This window comes from Podarcis bocagei, assembly GCF_964188305.1.
Source record: "Podarcis bocagei genome assembly, chromosome: 4".
NCBI lineage: Eukaryota > Metazoa > Chordata > Lepidosauria > Squamata > Lacertidae > Podarcis > Podarcis bocagei.
Genome location: NC_138128.1, coordinates 88,551,986 through 88,570,537, shown reverse-complemented (window position 1 = coordinate 88,570,537; position 18,552 = coordinate 88,551,986). Strand labels below are relative to the sequence as shown.

The following is an 18,552-nucleotide window of genomic DNA, read 5'->3' as shown; positions in this document are numbered from 1 at the left end:
CTTGCTGTAGTGGAAGCCAAGGAACCTTAGAATTATCTCTTCTTTTGGCATTTGGAAGGAGAAACATGCACAGTTCTTATGCCTATATGTTTTTCTGTCTGCCGGGAATCGAAACTCCAGAATGGCAATGTCTGGGTTGGAGCTGTGGCAGAAGGGTTAAGATACCTCCCTACTAGGAGTTGACAGTAGTTGCTGGCCTAATCATATATAACATCAGGTGTGGGGCGGGTGACTGGTTAAGGAACAATTGGGACCTTAGGGTGAACTTGTGATGGTTCCTTTGCAAGCAGGACTTACTGTCAGTGTCAATTAGCTAATGTAATATTGACATCAGGTGATTGACAGGTGCCATCAGCCAAGTGGGGGGAGGGGGCGGGTTAAGGATCTGGCCAGCCGGATTCAGTTCCCCACCCCTACCCTAGGATTAGCTCTGTCTCACTAGTTGATTGTGCTCTACGTGTTTGGCAGGCATCCTTGGTGGACCATAGCCAGGAACCAAAGAATAGCATAACTAGTTTATACCCAGGCAGGCTTTTAACTTACTGACCAAAAGCTCCCTCTACCACAAATGGCACCTTGAGGTTCCCTTTGCTTTACAAAACAATCTATGATAAGGTGGAATGTAGTATGAGCTTAAATCCAAGCCCATCTTTTATAAAGCCAAGTTAGAAAATATAAAAACAAATTTCACTGTTTAATATTGAAGCCCAATATGGTAAAAACATGATCATTTCACACACTTTCTATGTATTGTTATATTTGGCAAGGAAACACTTTTTTACTGAAAATCCACAATATGTGTCTTGTAGTACTACGAGGCTTCTTACTTTAACTTAAGTTTTATTCTTGCCAGTTCATTTAATACAAGAGTGGATAAATGGAGGACCACTTGCAATTTTGGTTGGACTGTGTGATTCCTGCTGGTTGCTGGGATTTTTGCAAAGAATGTTGGATTCAGGAGTTTTAAAAATACAAATTTGCATATAGTGTATTTTAGTGGTAGTCTGTGTATTGTAGTTTTGCACTTCCATTAGTTCACCTTCCCCCCATGTGTGTGTGTGTGTGTGTGTACACACATCTGTCAGTTTCTTTTCTTTTTTAACAAAGCAATATTATGCTCAGGGTGTCCACATGTAAATATTGTTCAGAGAGGGTACAGTTCAAAATCCTACAGAGGAAGTGGCTGCAACAGTAATGGGAAGTGCTATGTTCCCTTGAGCAGTTATGATGACACTGACTCCCATGTCAGAATGTAAAATGTATGTGGACATTCTTGAAGTCCCAAGGAAGAAATGAAATATCCCATACCTACTTTCTTTTCACACCTTAGCTATACTGCTTTAAGAGCATGTAGAATTTAGCTAGCAGATGAAATAGTGTGGTTTGGCATATTTATACTGCTTGCACTTACATGTTATACACACGTGTTATGCAGGAACGTGACTTAAAGCCAACTTTTGCAGCTGCCAGAGCACAGCATATAATTTTATATATTAATGGATGGTATGGACTTAAGTGAATATCGCTTTGCACACATTCCAATTTTATTGTGTAATTTTTCCATGTTAACTCAAAAGCACTTCATAAAGCCATGAACCTTTTTTACCTTACAGTAAATGATCATTCTTCTTTCTAGAGTTCATAGAATCACAGAATTGTAGAATTGGAAGGGATCCAAGGGTCATCTAGTCCAACTGCCTGCGGTAGGGATCCTGCCAATGTAGGAATCCCAGCTAGATCATGCATGACAGATGACCATCTAACTCCTTGCTTTAAAACCATCAAGGGATGAAAGCCCACTACCTCTTATGTAAATCTGCTCCGCTGTTGAACAGCTCTTACTGTCAGAAAATTCTAACGGATGTTTGGTCGGAATCTCCTTTCTTGTAACTTCATTACTTCAGGTTCTAGCCTCCAGAGCAGGAGAAAACAAATTTGCTCCATCCTTCATGTAACAGCCCTATTTGGTGTTGGCTATTCTATCTCCTCTCAGTCTGCTCTTTACCATGCCAAACATACCCAGTTCCCTCAACTGTTCCTCATGCAGCTTGGTTTCCAGACCCTTTATTATGTGCACACGTCCCAGCTTGTCAATCTCCTTCTTAAATTGTGCCCAGAACTGGACACAGTACTTCAGGTGTGGTCTGTGATCTAGACACTATACTTCTGTTGATACAGCCTAAAATAGTATTAGGTTTTTTTTGCTGCATCACACTGTTGACTCATACAGTGGTACCTCGGGTTACATAATGCTTCAGGTTACAGACTCCGCTAAACCATATTACCTCGGGTTAAGAACTTTGCTTCAGGATGAGAACAGAAATCGTGCAGCAGCGGCAGCAGGAGGCCCCAGTAGCTAAAGTGGTGCTTTAGGTTAAGAACAGTTTCAGGTTAAGAACAGTCCTCCAGAACGAATTACGTTCTTAACCCGAGGCACCACTGTATTAAGCTTGTGGTCTACTAAGACTCCTAGATCCTTTTCACATGTACTACTAGCAAGCTAGGTGACCCCCATCTTACATTTGTGCAGCTGGTTCTTCCTAAATGTAGAACTTTCTTTGTCCCTATTGAAATTAGTTTTGCCCCAGTTCTCCAATCTATTAAGGTCATATTGAATCCCAATTCTGTTTTCAGTGGCATTGGCTACCCCTCCCAGTTTGGCGTCATCTGCAGATTTGATGAGCATCCCCTAAATTCCTTCATCCATCATTTATAAAAATGTTGAACCACAATGGGCCCAGGACAGAACCTTGTGGCACCCCACTTGTTACTTTTTTCCAGGATGACAAGGAACTCTTAGTGAACACTATTTAGGTTCTGTCAGTCAACTAACTACAAATCCACCTAACAGTTTTCTCACCCGATCCACATTTTACCAGCTTCTCCGGTAGAATATCATGGGGGACTTCATCAAAAGATATACTACATCCACAGCATTCCCCTGACCCACCAAGTTTGTAACTCTTCTCAAAAATATCAATGAGTTTTGTCTGGCATGACTTATTACCTGCGACCAAATAGATATAAGCCCAATAGATATAACTTCGTGGCTTTTTCATAAGAAGTAAAGCTATCATTTAGGGCCATACTCCATGTTGAGTTGCAGCTTTCAAATTTATTTTTATGAAAGTAGCTGCAGCTGGAGTTGATCAGGGCTTTTGTAGCATCCCTGAAACAAATCCCAGCACCAGTAGTTATTAGCCACGAAGGTGAAGACTTCAAACAAGTTTTAAAAACTTAAACCCTGCAAGTTATTCATTCTGTGCCAAACAGCAGATATTATTTTTTTTTGGGGGGGGGGAATCTTGTCCACAGCTTTACCATCCTCTCTCAACACTGTGATCCAGATTCTGATCTCTGGTGCAGCAGCTTTTATAAACTATAAGCACAGGTAATTTAGACCGTAGACAATGAAATACGGATGTCTAACCTTATTTAACTTCTGGTTTATGGTTGTCATGATTGAATGATATTTATATTTAACCTGTGGTAAGTTGGAATTTGTTTAGAGTACATACAGGAATTCTGACTGTCTTACTTCCATCATTTTTGAATAGCAAGAGCATTTTTAGAGGTAATAATACAAAGATAGACTTAACCCGATTATTTTTACTTGAAAAGTACTGGAGGAGGAAACATTTTTGAAAGGTTTTTGAAATGTTTCAGATAATAAAATTAAAGAAAAATGGTGGAGGTGGGAGCTTCTTATGTTTAATGTGAAGCTTATTATGTTAAGCTGACTTACAAGACTTAAATAAATCATTTTATTCATTACTAATTTTTAAAGAGAATTTTGCCTTGGGAATTCTTATGTTGATAAGGTCATTGTGTACAAAGGGTAGATGACACAGCTATAGTGTTTCCCTTGTCTCTTTTTAAGTATAAAAGTTTGCTCTGTGTAGTTTTTAGCAGTGAGACTGGGCATCTGTTCAGCAAACGGGAGTAATCAAAGCCGCTTACCAAGTCATTGGCTAAGGATGCTTCTTAAAATTTCTGCAGAGTTCAGCCTTTTAAAAAAGCTGTTGCTAAGAGACAAATGTATGCTGACATGAGGGCATGTCAGCATGCTTCCAATTGTTTTAGAAGCAGTTAGGCCTGTCGCTTTGCAGATGGTAGAAACTCTCTTCATAGTGGGTGGATGTGTGCTGATTATCTCATTGAATTAAGGTAACCTTTTGTCATTCATTGAGGTCCTCAGCTCAGGCACCGAACAGCTGCTCTAGGGTCTCTCACCCAACATCCTCCCCCCTTTGTATGCAATGATTATGCTAAAGAGTGTCCAGGCTGGTGCCAGGTATTCAGCCGTACACAAACTAAAACTCCTTTTAACACTACTGTGTATGATTAGTAAAAATGATTTGCAGGGTCCTATATTTGGCTGAATGATAGATAGCTCTTCCTCAAAAGAATTTGCAAGCCAAGTATACTGAATGTCTTTATCCAAAGTAATTGTTTTTTAATAGAAAGATGGAAGGCTGACCTTTCCCTTATTTATGTGGCTTTATGCTGCTGAAGTTCTCTGATTTTGCAATTTATTGGTTCCAGCTGGACTGTCTGTTTTTCTGTATATATTTGACTCCTCATATTGAACAGAACCAGTGCTACTATTTAGAACTAACTCTGCAAAAGAGTGCAGTACATATCAGATGAAAATGAAGAATTCAATACTAGTGTGTTATGTATTGTTGTATGGTATGCATTCTTGAGGTCTGGAAGAACCACACTTTAGTCTTATGAGTGCTGAACAATAAAGTAGCATTTCCAACTTCTGTATTCTTTATGAAGCCTGCATATTCCGGACTTGAGGAAATCAACCTGTCAGGTTTTGTAATAAAGCTGGCATGCCTGAAAAGAAAGCCTTCATAGTTATTCAGATGGTGTAAAAACATAAACCCGGGCCATTGTGGGGTGCAGGAGCTTACAAATGGATGTGCTTCCTAAAAGCCCCCATCAGCTTTCAGATTGACTAAGATTTATTTGGTGACTTGCTGCTTCTTTCCTTTCAAGTGAAACTGAACAAATGTGTCTTTTATCGCACACTAAGGTGTTTTTTTTTAAAAAAGGACTAGGTAAAGATGTTTCATAGCCACATCCAAGTACTGATTGCTCATCCATTACACATGAGTGCATTTACTCAAGGTATGTTCTCATTTGTTTTTTTGGAGCCTACGAGGGCTAAGGGTGTGACAGATTGCCACCTAAGCAGACTTGTGAACCTTTACCTTGTAAAATTATTATTTTAACCTCTCCCCCTCCCCCCAAGTACCTTGAAGCAGAATAATCAAGGGCAGACAGAGCTTGTCAGCAACTTTAGTTGCCAGTCCCACTCCCCTGGTACTTTTGCCAGCTGTCCACAAAGCTGTTGGCGTGAGCCATCAATACTTCTAGGAATGGTGCAGCAGATGTCTTAAGCTAGGCAAAAAGATGCCAGGACTGGCTGAATCAAGTCTGGGCATGCAATAAGCATTTGCTCTTCTCCCCCCCCCGCCCCGCCCGCCAAATACTGGAGAGTTGGCTGTGCCAGAAATGTATGTGAGAGTGAGAACACAGTGTCTTAAAAGCTCCTTTAATTGTTTGCCAAGCCTCCCCCTCCCCAGATCAGAGAATAATAGTGTCTGCTCTGCAGGACTTTGCAGAAGCTTGGGCCAACACATTGCAGTTGGGACTTATTGGCAGTCATGAGAGCTTGCATGTGCTTGCCTGTGCTGGTTGCAAATTCTGTGGAGTCTTTGCAAACAGGATGAACTGGCACTTTGCTGTATTCTGACTCTCTGTGCCATATAGCAGAGGTGGGGAATCTTTGGCCCTCCAGATATTGCTGAACTAAAACTCCCATAATCTCTGGCCATTAGCCATGATTGCTGGAGTTGTTGGGAGCAACATCTGGAGGACCAAAGGTGCTCCACCCCTGCCCTGCCATACAGGTGACAGGTTCCTGATGCAAAATGTTGGAGATCAGATTAAACATATCCTGGAAATTAGAAGATCTAAGTATTCCCTCTCAGCTCCGACAAATTGTTCTTTATGTGCTTTTAAAAAAGATCTATGTTTGGACTTTGCCGTCAGTTATGTACACTGAAGCACTGATATTAGTGTTTTGTGGTGCAAACATTTTGCAGGAATCAGGGTGCTTTGATTTAAAACAAGGCAGTATAAATCAGTTTTCCAATTTTCCTGAGCCAGCATGCATTCAAATTAAAACATATTGGGTTGGATCCAGACTTAGTCATACTCAGACTTGTTCAGATGAATGGGTCTTGAGTTAGTCCCACTGATTTAACTGGACCTACACGTGTGTCTGGATCCAACCCATTGATTTCTAACCGAAATGTATATTTCAGAACGTTTAATCTTACAGCTCTCATGCCTTTTGTACTGTAGAATCATGTCTTGCTTATAAAAGTCTTAAGATTCCATTCCATGTGCACCTTTAATTAATCTCCTTGCGGAGACCCGCTCTTGTGTTGCCACCCTGCAGACCTCTCAAGGAGGAGGCACACAAAGAAAGGCCTTGGGTGATTAGAAACAAGTCCCACTGAATAAAGTGGAAGTTATTGCTGAGGAAATTTGCATAAGGTTGGGCTCTAAAAGGTGTCACACACTGTCCATAAATAATACTTGTTAAATTTTATTTTATTTTTTTACTTGCTCCAAAATTGCTTTGGGGCTTTTAAGTGGGAAATAATATACAAATTTAATAAACCTTCTTCATGAGATGAAAGTCACTGTGTGCTATCTTTCATCAATTGCAGGGGCTTAGGTAGTTTGGCAATAAACTAGGAGTAAAAAAATCATTCACATGGGCTCAGTGGATGATCCTTGTGAGATGCAGGACGTTACCTGGATTTACTGTCATGGTTTCTTCGCCGCTGGCCCCAGCATTAAGCTCTAAAGTGTGGACATCAACTGTTGTACCATGCATGCTTTCCCCACAGCTTTTTCTATATAAAGAAAAGCAGCTTTTTTAAAATAAGGAAACAATTTCAGTTTTAGTAAATTAATATATTCAGAATTCTTTTGAAACCATGTTAGTTTTATGGGAAGGTATTTATAACTGAAATATGCATCTGTTTTTACTTTTCTTTAAAAAAAACACATTTTTTTTATCCACCCTGATAGGACACTTTCTTCTCATAGAGATACTTGGAATGCAAGTAATTTGCAGAAAGGAAATTTCATGGAAAGTAGCAAATTCGATTGATTTGGATATCAGTGTCTGTAGGGACTTCAGCTCAGTGGTGGAGTGCATGTTTTGTATGAACAAGATCCCTGATTCAGCTCTTGGCATTTCCAATGAAAGGTAGCAGAGCTAGGAAAAATATCTGAGGCCCCAGAGAGTCACTTTCAGAGAAGATAGCAAGTCTAGCACAGGGCTGTCTATCTGAAACAATGGAGAAGGCAGTTTAATATCTTCATATGAACACTTCCACCTATGAACTCTTCCTGCCTTTTAACAATTATCAAAGCAGCTTTTAAAAAAATCCTTCTCATCTTTAGGAAGTGCTGGAAGGGGATTTCTTCCTATTTCTTAAGTTAACTAGTAAAGTGAATGCCATAATCTTTAACAGTACAGTGGTGTGGATTGATGTACTTTTCATCCTAGTTGGCAGGGATATTGTTGCTCTTGGCAAAACACTTTTAGCTAATGACTGTCCAAGGATACAGATTTCTATGTATAAAACCCAAGATAGATTATCTATTTATTGTTTATTATCATTCACCTTCCATGCATATATATCTCAAGGGTGGTGTGTGCAATATAATAAAAATTAAAACTAGTTAAAAACAGCACAAAAATAACAAGGTGGATTTAAAAACAATTCAAAATACACACCCATGGCAGAGACCTATTCATCCAGTTGAGAAAGCTTGTTGGGAGGAAATGTATTCAGTTGTTTCTAGAAAGTGCAGATATTGGGCGCCTGTCGTAAATTGACGGGAATACTGTTCCATAGAACAAGGGCAGTCATACCGAAAGCTCTGAGTTACCATAGAATAGGTTTCTTATATCTTTGAAATGTGAAGTAGATGCTCTTCCGCAGACTGCAGTGACCTACTGACTTATATGAAGGTATTTCAAGTAAACTGGTCCTGAGTTGTACAGGGCCTTATATCAAAACCCTGAATTTGGCCTGGTAGCAGATTGGCAGCCAGTTCAAATCCCGCAAGGAAGGAATTAGATGCTGGTGGTTGTTTGACCCCACAAGCAGTGAAGCTGCTGCATTCTGCTTCAGCTGCATTCTCTGAACCAAATTCAACAGTAACCTCAAATAGAGCACATTGCAGTAAGGTTGAGGTTATAAGTGCATGGACAACCGCTGTTAAACGTTCCTGATCCAGGAATGGTGATAGCTGTCTTAGTAGCCCAAGCTGGTAAAAGGTACTCCTAGCAACTGAGAACACTTACACCTCCAGTGACATCCATAAGAACTCCCATACATTCCATCTGTTCCTTCAGAGAGAGTGCAACAGAGCTTCATGGTTGTTGTTGTTTTTCTCCTCGGCCCCTCTGCTTTCCCCCCTATCTAGTCTGATGGGAAAGGTGTGGGAAACTTAACAGCATCTTTACTATTTTGTGACATTTTGTTTTGCCTAAATGTATTGTCCTGATAAGGATATTGGAACCTTTCTTATAGGTTAACATGTCTAACAACTTTAAAATAAAATAAAAAACTTTTAAAACCCTGTATAAATTGGTTTCGGCAATTACTTGTCACTCGTAGACCTGCAAGATTGATAAGTGTGTTCCTATAGACTACAATCACAGGGGCTAAATATATTAATTTATGGTACTTGAAGGTAAATGAATCTCATGCTGCTCTTTAGCCTAATCTGTTACTGTAAAAACTGTACCACTCGATGTGTTTCTCTAAGTAATTCTGTTGCTTAAATCCAATTACTGTACAGTGCTTTTGAAATCAAGTTTATGTTGGCTGCAGGGCAAAGCATTTTGAGCCTTGTCAGGACTCACTTAGACTCACTGGTGTACATTATGTAGATTGTTTTAAGAGTGATTACTGTGATTCTAGAGCACTTGGTATACTGTATTTATTTTAAAGAATAATGAAACGAAATAGATTGCTTTGAAAGGCAATAACATTCTCTCATAAGAAAATGGGAGTGTATTTCATTATTCTCTGATGTCACAGGAATTCTTTGCAAAGATTTTGTGAAACTAATTTTCTATACCTGGAAGAAAGTGAAGGCCAGGGTCCTTGAGAGGAACAGTGGGGATTTATGTATGTGTTTCAACCTCCCTCCAGAATTTTCTCTTTTTCCAGTGGAAAGTGAGACAACCTTTTATGAAACACTTCCTCTTTTAGGAGAATTAAAATGATTTAAGGCAATGTTTTAAAATATTGTTTTCAGTTTGTAGTATCTGTGTAACCCAATTACTATATTGAGTACAGTCGTACCTTGGATCCCAAACACCCTGGAACTCAGACATTTTGACTCCTGAATGCTGCAAATCCGGAAGTCATTGTTCTGGTTTGCGAACGTTCTTTTGGAACCCAAACGTCTGATGGGGCTTCCGCAGCTTCTGATTGGCTACAGGCGCTTCCTACAGCCAATCAGAATCTGCAGTTTGGTTTTCAAACATTTTGGAAGTCGAACCGACTTCCGGAACGTAATCCGATCAACTTCCAAGGTACGACTGTAATTGCAATTCCTATAGATATGCAGCTCTCAAATACCACCTTCTCCAAATTTCTGCATCATGTGAAAGAAACTGAATTGTATGTTTTCCATGTATAAATTTTTCAAACTAACGAAACACCATCTGCAGTATCACCTCCGGTGCCCATTTATTGCAGAATAAAAACTTAAACATGAGGTTAATCAAAAAATATACATCACCATAACAGATATTTTTAACAGCAAGGGTTATAAAATAGTTGTGTCTTACTAGACCTATATCACACAATGAAAGAGTTTTCAACATTAAAACTCTGAAATTAATATCAGCAACTTGCCTTTTTATGTTCCCCCAACAAGACATTTCTAATCAGCACATGCCTCTTTCTTTCAAGTCCTAACTTTGTTACAGTAACAATGCTAACATAATCAGAATCTATGCCAAGCATAACTGTTGTAAAGGACATTGAGAGAGATCTTATACTATCATGCAAACAATTACCATTTTGAAAAGCAAATTTTAAAACAAAATATACAAGGGATACTTTAACTAACAGTTTCATAGTACCAAGGACTATTTTGCCAATTAATGTATTAGTTTTGTGTTTGCCTGTGGAGTGAACTAAAATGTTTCATTATGGTCTGTGCCTCAAAGATCTTGAATGTATGCTTCGCTTCTCTGATCATCATGAAGTTGAAGCTTGTTGTTTTAAGCTAGTACGGGCAGCAAGGATTCCTCTTGCAAGGTCATGTAACAGCTATTCATGCAAAAATGTGGGTTTTGCTTAGACGGGCTGAGGAAATTCTAGTACTTGGACTAATCTGATATTGGCTCTGAGGCAATTAAGTAATACCTAGCATAATTGTGCAGGAAAATTTGCAATAAAGGATCTGCACTGACTGCCAATTTGCTACTGGGCAAAAGTTCAAGGTTTATTGTTAATATATAAAGCCCTAAACAATTTAGGACCTGGTTATTTGACAGACCACTTTATCTCATAAAGCTGTATTTGGTCAATTTCCCTTCTAATACATACCATGGACCAACGCTTGTTTCTGACTCATTTTTATTCAGACAATCCTTCAGTGAGTAATGATTCTGCTTCTTAATTTTTGATTTTGTAAGTCCTCCATGAAATCCACATTGCCAATTGCAAATAAGAGATAGCTCTCCTTTACAACATTTGTAGGCACATATATACCTTGGTCATTGGTATAGCCCACATAATGGGCCTCAACTATTTGTGTTTTATATTGATGACAACATTTATATTAGATGCTACTCATGGGGTAGCTCAACAACCTTCCTTTTCCTTGTGGTTTGGTGAAGTGACAATCCTACAGCTACCTGCTGCAGCAGGACACATGTAGATTGCAGATTTTTGGTAATTTCATGCTGTCATGTTGTCAGTATTCTGGACAAGGTGACCATTTTGAATGCCCTCCCTTCTGCCGTCCATAGCACTTGTGGGTATAGCAACGTATGGATTCTGAACTACTGGGTGGTGGGGGGAAGCAGCTTCAAGAAAAAGTGCTTCAATATTATACTACAGAACCCACAGATATAACCTACTGCTCGACTGCTTCCAGTGCCAGGCAATTGGGGGGGGGGTAGTGGCAAAAAGAAAAGAAATAAATTTGTTCCAAAGACTGTGGGGGCAGGGTAGGCAGTTTCCCAGATTTTTAAAGAGATTTTCTGTCTTCCCTTCCCTTAACCTTAAGAGGTGGGTGAGGCTGTTTTCTTTCTTTCTTTCTTTCTTTCTTTCTTTCTTTCTTTCTTTCTTTCTTTCTTTCTCCTCTCTCCCCCCCTTTAAAAAAAGTATGGTGGTCCTCTGTATTTCCAGCTGCCCTCTGGTACTGCTTGAAATGGGAGTTGCAATCCAAAATATCTTGAGGGCACCAGGTTGGGAAGGGTTGTTATCTCTCTCTCCCTACCCCAGCAAAGTTTAGATTACAAGCCACTTAGGGACAGAAGCACTGTACAAATAAAAACATGACTTTTAAGGCAGTGAATACCGAATTCAGATCACTTTTCGTCTTTCCATTGTTGTGGCATGGAACTTCATTTAAAATGCCTGGTGTTTTAAATATATGGTCCTAAGACCAATTAAAAACTGCCTTGCAGATGAAAACAAAAAGCGTGATGGATCTTTAATTGAACATGACAGCTGTTCATTTTAATTACTCCTGGATCAAAACCATCTTCCTGAATGCTTGTTATCAAGTGATTTACCTAAGGAAATAAGATGAGTGATAAAAGGGTTCCTATGAAAAGTAACTGGTTTATTTTCACTGGAGATTCTATCCCTTTTAACTTAAAATATAGCCAAGTTTGATTGTCTCTTTTGTTATTAAAGAACTATTGATATATTGCTGAAAGAAACAGTTTCCTCTCCTCTAGTTATGTTGTGCAGGTTTCATGACAGATCCCTCTGAAAACATTGGTATTCCTGTAACCTTTGAGAGATATGTGTAGAGTATATTAATGAGCACTACTTCCAAGTGATGTACAGTAACTTCACTCTCAGATAAAAACAGATGTGAATGATTCTGTTTTAATATTTAATTAGGCTCTAGGCCTCTGTTGGCTTGTTTAAGCTGACCTGACAGTGTTATACCTGGAAATACTTCAAATTAAATGCTGAGTACTTGACCTTGTTCAAATAGTTGTAATTTAATAAGCCTGATACTTCTTTGTGGAAGTACCATGGGTAATGAGAACTGTTCTTTGGCAGGATTTGCTTGCCTTTGAAGGGAACAATTTGCTGCATGCCTCTTTTTAAAGTTTATCATCTGAAAGGGTAGTATTTTATTTCTTTATTTAATGGAAGAGTTGTAGAGTGATAAAGTGGCTCCAAAGTTAAGTTCTGGATCTCGCGGCAACTAACACCAGAAATGGAGAGCTTGAGGCCCTCCAGATGTTATTTTACTGCAGCATCTGTCTTCTGTGCCGTTCACCATGATAGTTGGAGCTAGTGACACTTCATAGAATTGTAGAGTTGGAAGGAACCCTGAGGGTAATCTAGCCCAACCCTTTGCAGTGCAGGGATCTCAACTAGAGCATCCATGGCAGATGGACATCCAACCTCTACTTGAAAACCTCCAATGGGAGAGAGTCGTGATACAACAACACCGGTTGGGCCACATTTTCTTCATTCCTGAGTTACACACATGGAATTGATGCCTACACAGAGCCGGTTTCAAGAACATTCTAGAGCTTTAGCCAGGAACATGATTCTCATTCCTCCTTTCCTCAGGAGGCAACTTAAGCCAAACACATACATACAGCATTGACTGGGATCATTCTTTTTGCTTCTCAGCTCTTCCGTTAGACGTAATTGAGGATTTAAGCTATATTTCTGTAGGAAGCCTTTCCACTTTTATTTTTTTCATATTTTGTTTCTAATATTGTTGGAACGTGTTCCATAGTTTTTGTTTTGTTCTCTCCTTTAGCTGCACTCCTATTCTGAGGCCTTGCCCCTGCTGCTCTTAGGAACCCTTCCCTGCCTGTTTCACTGTCCTAAACCAAATCCCCATCATATTTCTGAAGGGGAAGGAAGACTTGGGGTGGGAACGCTTACTGGAAACAGAAGATGCTTTGCTATCCTCTCCTTAATTGGAAATGATGCTCCACTCATCTGCATTCTGATTTTTCATGAAAAACCTAAAGGGTTTGGCTTTTCCTTTTTGCATTTTCCAGAAATGTTTTTGGGGAAATGACTGAAATGAGCCAAAGGGAAATTTGTCCATCATTAGCTATGTCAGGTTGTGTCTGAGCTCTCCTTCTCAAGGTAGTTTTCTGCCATTTAAGGGAAAAGGTTTGTTGGCATTAAGTATAATTTAATCCTTCTGTGTGGTTACTTCTCCAGGTAAAATGAGTAGTTAAGCTTTTTCTAGAATCTCTCTACTTTCGGCTGGCCTTTTAAAATCAATTGAATAGTTCCAGTTGTTTCTGTATCTTAAACCCTCTCTGTTTATATCAAACCTGTTGAAATAAAATTACTTGGCACAGTTGTAAAGGGGATTGAAAAGTGTACAATGTAGAAATGCCAGGTGTGCTTTGCTTCTGCGGTTCTCTGGAGCTTGGTAGAACTGTTGGCTCCATTTTATAGTTTCCTTCAGTGTGAATTTGTTGACCCAGATGTAAGACATCTGTATTTTGGCATTCTTGCATTTCCTAATATTTCGCTGTTTTATCACTCCTACAGTCTCACTACTTTGGTGAGTAGTATTACACATCTGGGTATTGCTTCTCCTTTCAGCTAAAGTGGCTTACAGTGAAATACCCAAGTTTACTTAAAACAGTTATTTGAAACAGCATGTTTAAAATATATCTGAGTAAAACCTATTGAAGTAAGATGCAATCTTCATTAGCTCAATTTTAATTTTTATAAGTGTCTTTTATGCTGATTATTGATCAATCATGACTTTGGAATTTGCTTCTAATGGTTCCAGCTGTTGTGAGAAGAAATCCCAATTGGGTGCTTGCTTACTAACACATGTGAAATGTGTTAAAACATTACTCGATGTATTTTTCCTGCTGTGGTAGGCAATACAGATAACATCTGTAAACGCTGATTAAAAGAATGGTCTCCCTCTACCAGAATTTAGAGAATTAGCATGATGTAGCTTGACGGGAATATTCTTTATTGTGCATGGAGTGGCCTCTGTCTATAGTTGTAAGATGCCTTGGGTCTTTTTAAGAAGAAGACATAGAAGAAATCTAATAAACTAATCTTAAGTGTTATTCAGAGCATGGATGGGTAGGATCTAGCTAACATGGTTCCGCAACACAAAACCCCTGTGGGGAGCTGCTGTGTGAGCTGATGGTATCAACAGTATCTTGCATTTGACAGCAGAATGTCCTTGTTACTATTGATTGGGCTGCTTGGTCAAGTGAAAACACATTGATCTATCCTTTAAACTCAGCTGTATGAAAATTTAGAGATGTATGTATTATGTCATTGAACAGTGAGAGTTACAACCCTTTAAGAGCTTTCATAGTAAATCTAGTCCAAATTGGTCACCTGGAATATGTATCTATAATGATTCTGAATCATTCTATATTTTACATACTAATTTCCTCACTCCTTTTAAAAATGTGGCATTTTAAAAATTAATAATTTGCTAAACTAAATGATGGCCAAGCAGTGACTTTGGTGGAACTCCCTGGGTGACCTTGGGTAAGTCACAGCCTCTTAACCTACCTCACAGGGTCATCGTTGTAGGGATTATCTGAGGAGGGGGTGAAACATATACTTGGAGAAAAGGATGGGATATAAATGCAATAAATAAGCTCTTCTGCTTACCCGCTTAAGAAAGCTAGAGGGGCCAGCCAGATGGAGGTGTCACTCGCCAGCCTGGCATCCAAAGATCTCTGTGTGGTCCCAATTGGACCTGTGCCAGTTGCAAAACATGCTTGGCTAATTTTTTAACACAATCACAGGGCCATAGTAAATGCCCAGATCGCAGCCAGGTGAGGCAGCAGTGATGAAGACAGATCTTGATGTTTCTGTGTTCACATTCCTTGGCTTATTACTTAACACAACTTTTGCTGTTAGATTATTCCAGCTCTTTTTTCCAGGGTTGCAAACTTCATTCACATATTACAACTGATATTCTCCGGGATTTGTCTCTAAGGTTTTGTATCTGATATTAAGCAGGTGTTGATTAACCTCTGTCCTGTGATGGATCAGTTGCTAGACTATAGTTTCTGTATGGTAGCTGAGAAACTATCCCAAAAGATACGATTGCATGAAATATAATGTAAGGCGGATGACAAGTGTGCTTGTGGCTGGTGAATTTTGAAATACTGGTGTCCGTGCCCCCCTTTTTAATAGGCTGAAGTGGCTAAACTATGGTCCCTCCAGCGGTTGTTCCCAACTCCTTTGAGCCCCCATCAGTGTGGTCAGTGGTCAGGATGATGGGAAATCCACCCCTGGTTATAACATCAACCTCACCATTTGAAATCCTTATAAAATGCCCTGCGTAGTAAAAGTTCGTTTGGTACTTTTAAAAATAATAGTAGTAGTCTCTCCCCTCTCCTATACTTTGTTGATATTACTTTTCAGGTATAGATTTATGTCTCGTATAAATTGCTATGTTTGGCAGAGTATGGAAAACAAGTCTGTAAAATTATGTAATGTCTGAAACTTTGTGTTTATGATTAATTAGGTTATCATAAAATGTGTTTTTGTGTGCTGAATAATTGGGTCCTACTTTTTATGTGCTCAGCTGCAGACTAAGGATTTCAGCCTGGATCTAGTTACTTTAGTAGGCTTTCTTGTTAAAACTGTTTTTCTTACTGGTCTTTGGAACACAGCCTTCAGTATGTTCAAACTAATGTAATTTGAATGATATTGACATTAGTTCATAAATTGTGGATACTGGATTAGTTGGCTTAGCTTCTGTATTGCTGTTTGAGTTTTAACCAATCATTTATTGATGTTGTATTAAACTTGCTTTATAGTTGTATCCTAGTTGTCGAAGTTCAGATTTTATCTGGTGAGTAAAGTAATTTGAAATGCTCTGACATCTGGTACACCAGCACAGTTCCTTCTGCCTAAGGGGTTTCTATTTCAGGACAGCATCTTTTGTATCCAGAGATTTACTTTGTCATGCATGAGATGTATTTTCCAAAATAAGGTAACTATAGTCACATAGGTGACTGATTGGCTGCGTGAAGATAAGTTGAATTGGTTCTTTAGAAGAGTGCTGTGCTTTCTCAGAATTTGAATACACCTCAAAAATCTACTGAAAAAATATCACTAGGTGTTGTAACCAGATGTGTTTTCAAGCAGGCACCCATCTGCTGAACACACAGATTGGTCCAGGGCATAGGAGTGAGGCGATCTTGAAGATAACTTGGCCCTAAGGTGTTTATAAAAGTACAGTGGTACCTCGGGTTACATACGCTTCAGGTTACATACGCTTCAGGTTACACTCTCCGCTAACCCAGAAATAGTGCTTCAGGTTAAGAACTTTGCTTCAGGATAAGAACAGAAATCGTGCTCCGGCGGCGCAGCTGCAGCGGGAGGCCCCATTAGCTAAAGTGGTGCTTCAGGTTAAGAACAGTTTCAGGTTAAGAACAGACCTCCGGAACGAATTATGTACTTAACCCAAGGTATCACTGTAAGACCTTAACCTTGTTCTGGTAGCATATAGGCAGCCAGTGCCCTTTAGCTAATGGTAGGTAATTTCTGTTACACATGCTTTAATATACTGTCTGTTTTATGAAGATATCTCATTGAAATCATTGTTGGAGTTAAGGAAATATTTGACTCAATTGGATCTTTTATTTCTGTAATTAATAGATTGAGGGTTTTTTAAATAAAAGTTTTGTAAATACAATGGGATTATGATTGGGAAAACATTGATTTGATATTTGAAATTCTGGCTTACGTGGGTTGTTTTTTTTACTTGTCAGTGACTGCAATAAATCTTTGATTTGTTGATAGGTCTTCCTGTCTCTCAGAGTTAAAATGTATAGTCTGTTCACGATTCTTCTGCTTGTTCACAGAAAAATCACAGTATACCTGTTTTCCTTCCATGTCTTCCTCTACTATTATAGCATTTCTTTTCATGGTTTTGAACTCATTTCATTGCATGCTCTCTGTTCTTCGTTGGTTTTGCCTCTTCTCAAACACCAATCTTATTAAACCACCACACCAATCTCCATGCTTGTGTGCTCATGATTCCTTACCTATTTACTTCTCTCCTTAAATAGTCAGCTTCCTCGTTTTAAGGAATTATTAAAAATGGCCTTTTCTGTCTTTTTTTATTTCCCTCTTGATACTGGGTTGGATCCAGAGAAATCAGTAGTTTCAGTAGAAGATAACTTTGCCGCTCTCTCCTCTCACCCAGCTGCCCCCTGAAAAGACCTCTCTTGAGGGTTGTGGGACTCGGCTAAACTGGGCGGGCTGTGGCACAGGGCGCTCTGCCAGATAGTAGGAAGGGAGCTACTCTGTGGTGGCTCCACAGTTACATAATTTATGAACCCATACATGTGAAAATAGTTCATGTGTAATTTAAGAATGACAGCTGCTGATCTCTTTGTGGATGAGGGGAATATTGTCTGGTTTTCATGTAAGGAAAGAGATATTATAAGCAGCTGCTGCTGTTCATGAACTTGTTTCTTAATTTCAGTCTCCACGGCTATTTCTTGGTATTCAAAACTGTGTGTGTATGTTGACAGAAGAACCAAATGTTGACAGATGATTTTTACACTGAAGTTTTTTCAGTATTCTAAGAAAAAGCACCAAACTGGTATTAATATCTAGTATTAGTAAACTGAGGCTATATTAAGGATATTTTAATTCTGCATTGCGAAACAAAAGCCTAACATGTTTTAATAAAAGAGAATAACATTTTTAGGTCACAAAAACAGGAAACAAGATTCTGTATGCAAGAGAACCAATAATTGATTCAGCACTTTCTTTCCCTAGCCACGAGCAGATCCCATTCCAATATGTAGCTTCTGTTTGGGGACAAAAGAATCAAATCGTGAGAAAAAGCCAGAAGAACTCCTTTCCTGTGCTGATTGTGGCAGTAGTGGTAAGTCTTTCACTGACCAAATTAGACAGACCTTTTCGCAGTCTTTTACAAGTGTTCTTGCAAGCCAGTGGTTCTTTGAGGGTGTAGTACATCATTTCTGTGAGCTGAAGTGTTCCCTCTATGAGTGCAGCTTTCCTTTTTGCGTGGCTATTCCCTCCCCCCCCCCCACAGGTGGAATAAATAAAGACAACGGACACAAAGATTTAGGTTAAATGGGCGTAAATGGCCACAACTTTATTGATTACAGGAAAGAAGGGTATTGGCTTTAGGCATTGGCCCCTAACCGACTATCCGGTCTAACCGGGAAGGGTTAAACACCAACAGGGGGAGCCACCCGAGATGCATATCCCTAGGCGCTCCCCG

General features: G+C 39.3%; 1 protein-coding gene across 8 annotated transcripts in view; it reads left to right on the top strand.

Annotated features, from left to right (window-relative positions):
• Nucleotides 1–18,552, top strand: part of KAT6B (lysine acetyltransferase 6B) — a 92,140-nt gene that overhangs the window by 12,523 nt on the left and 61,065 nt on the right. For all 8 annotated transcript variants that reach the window (XM_081191507.1, XM_081191505.1, XM_081191500.1 and 5 more), the window contains one exon: nucleotides 18,081–18,189. In XM_081191507.1, the coding sequence (XP_081047633.1) occupies nucleotides 18,081–18,189 (109 nt within the window). The remainder of the gene's footprint in view (nucleotides 1–18,080; nucleotides 18,190–18,552) is intronic.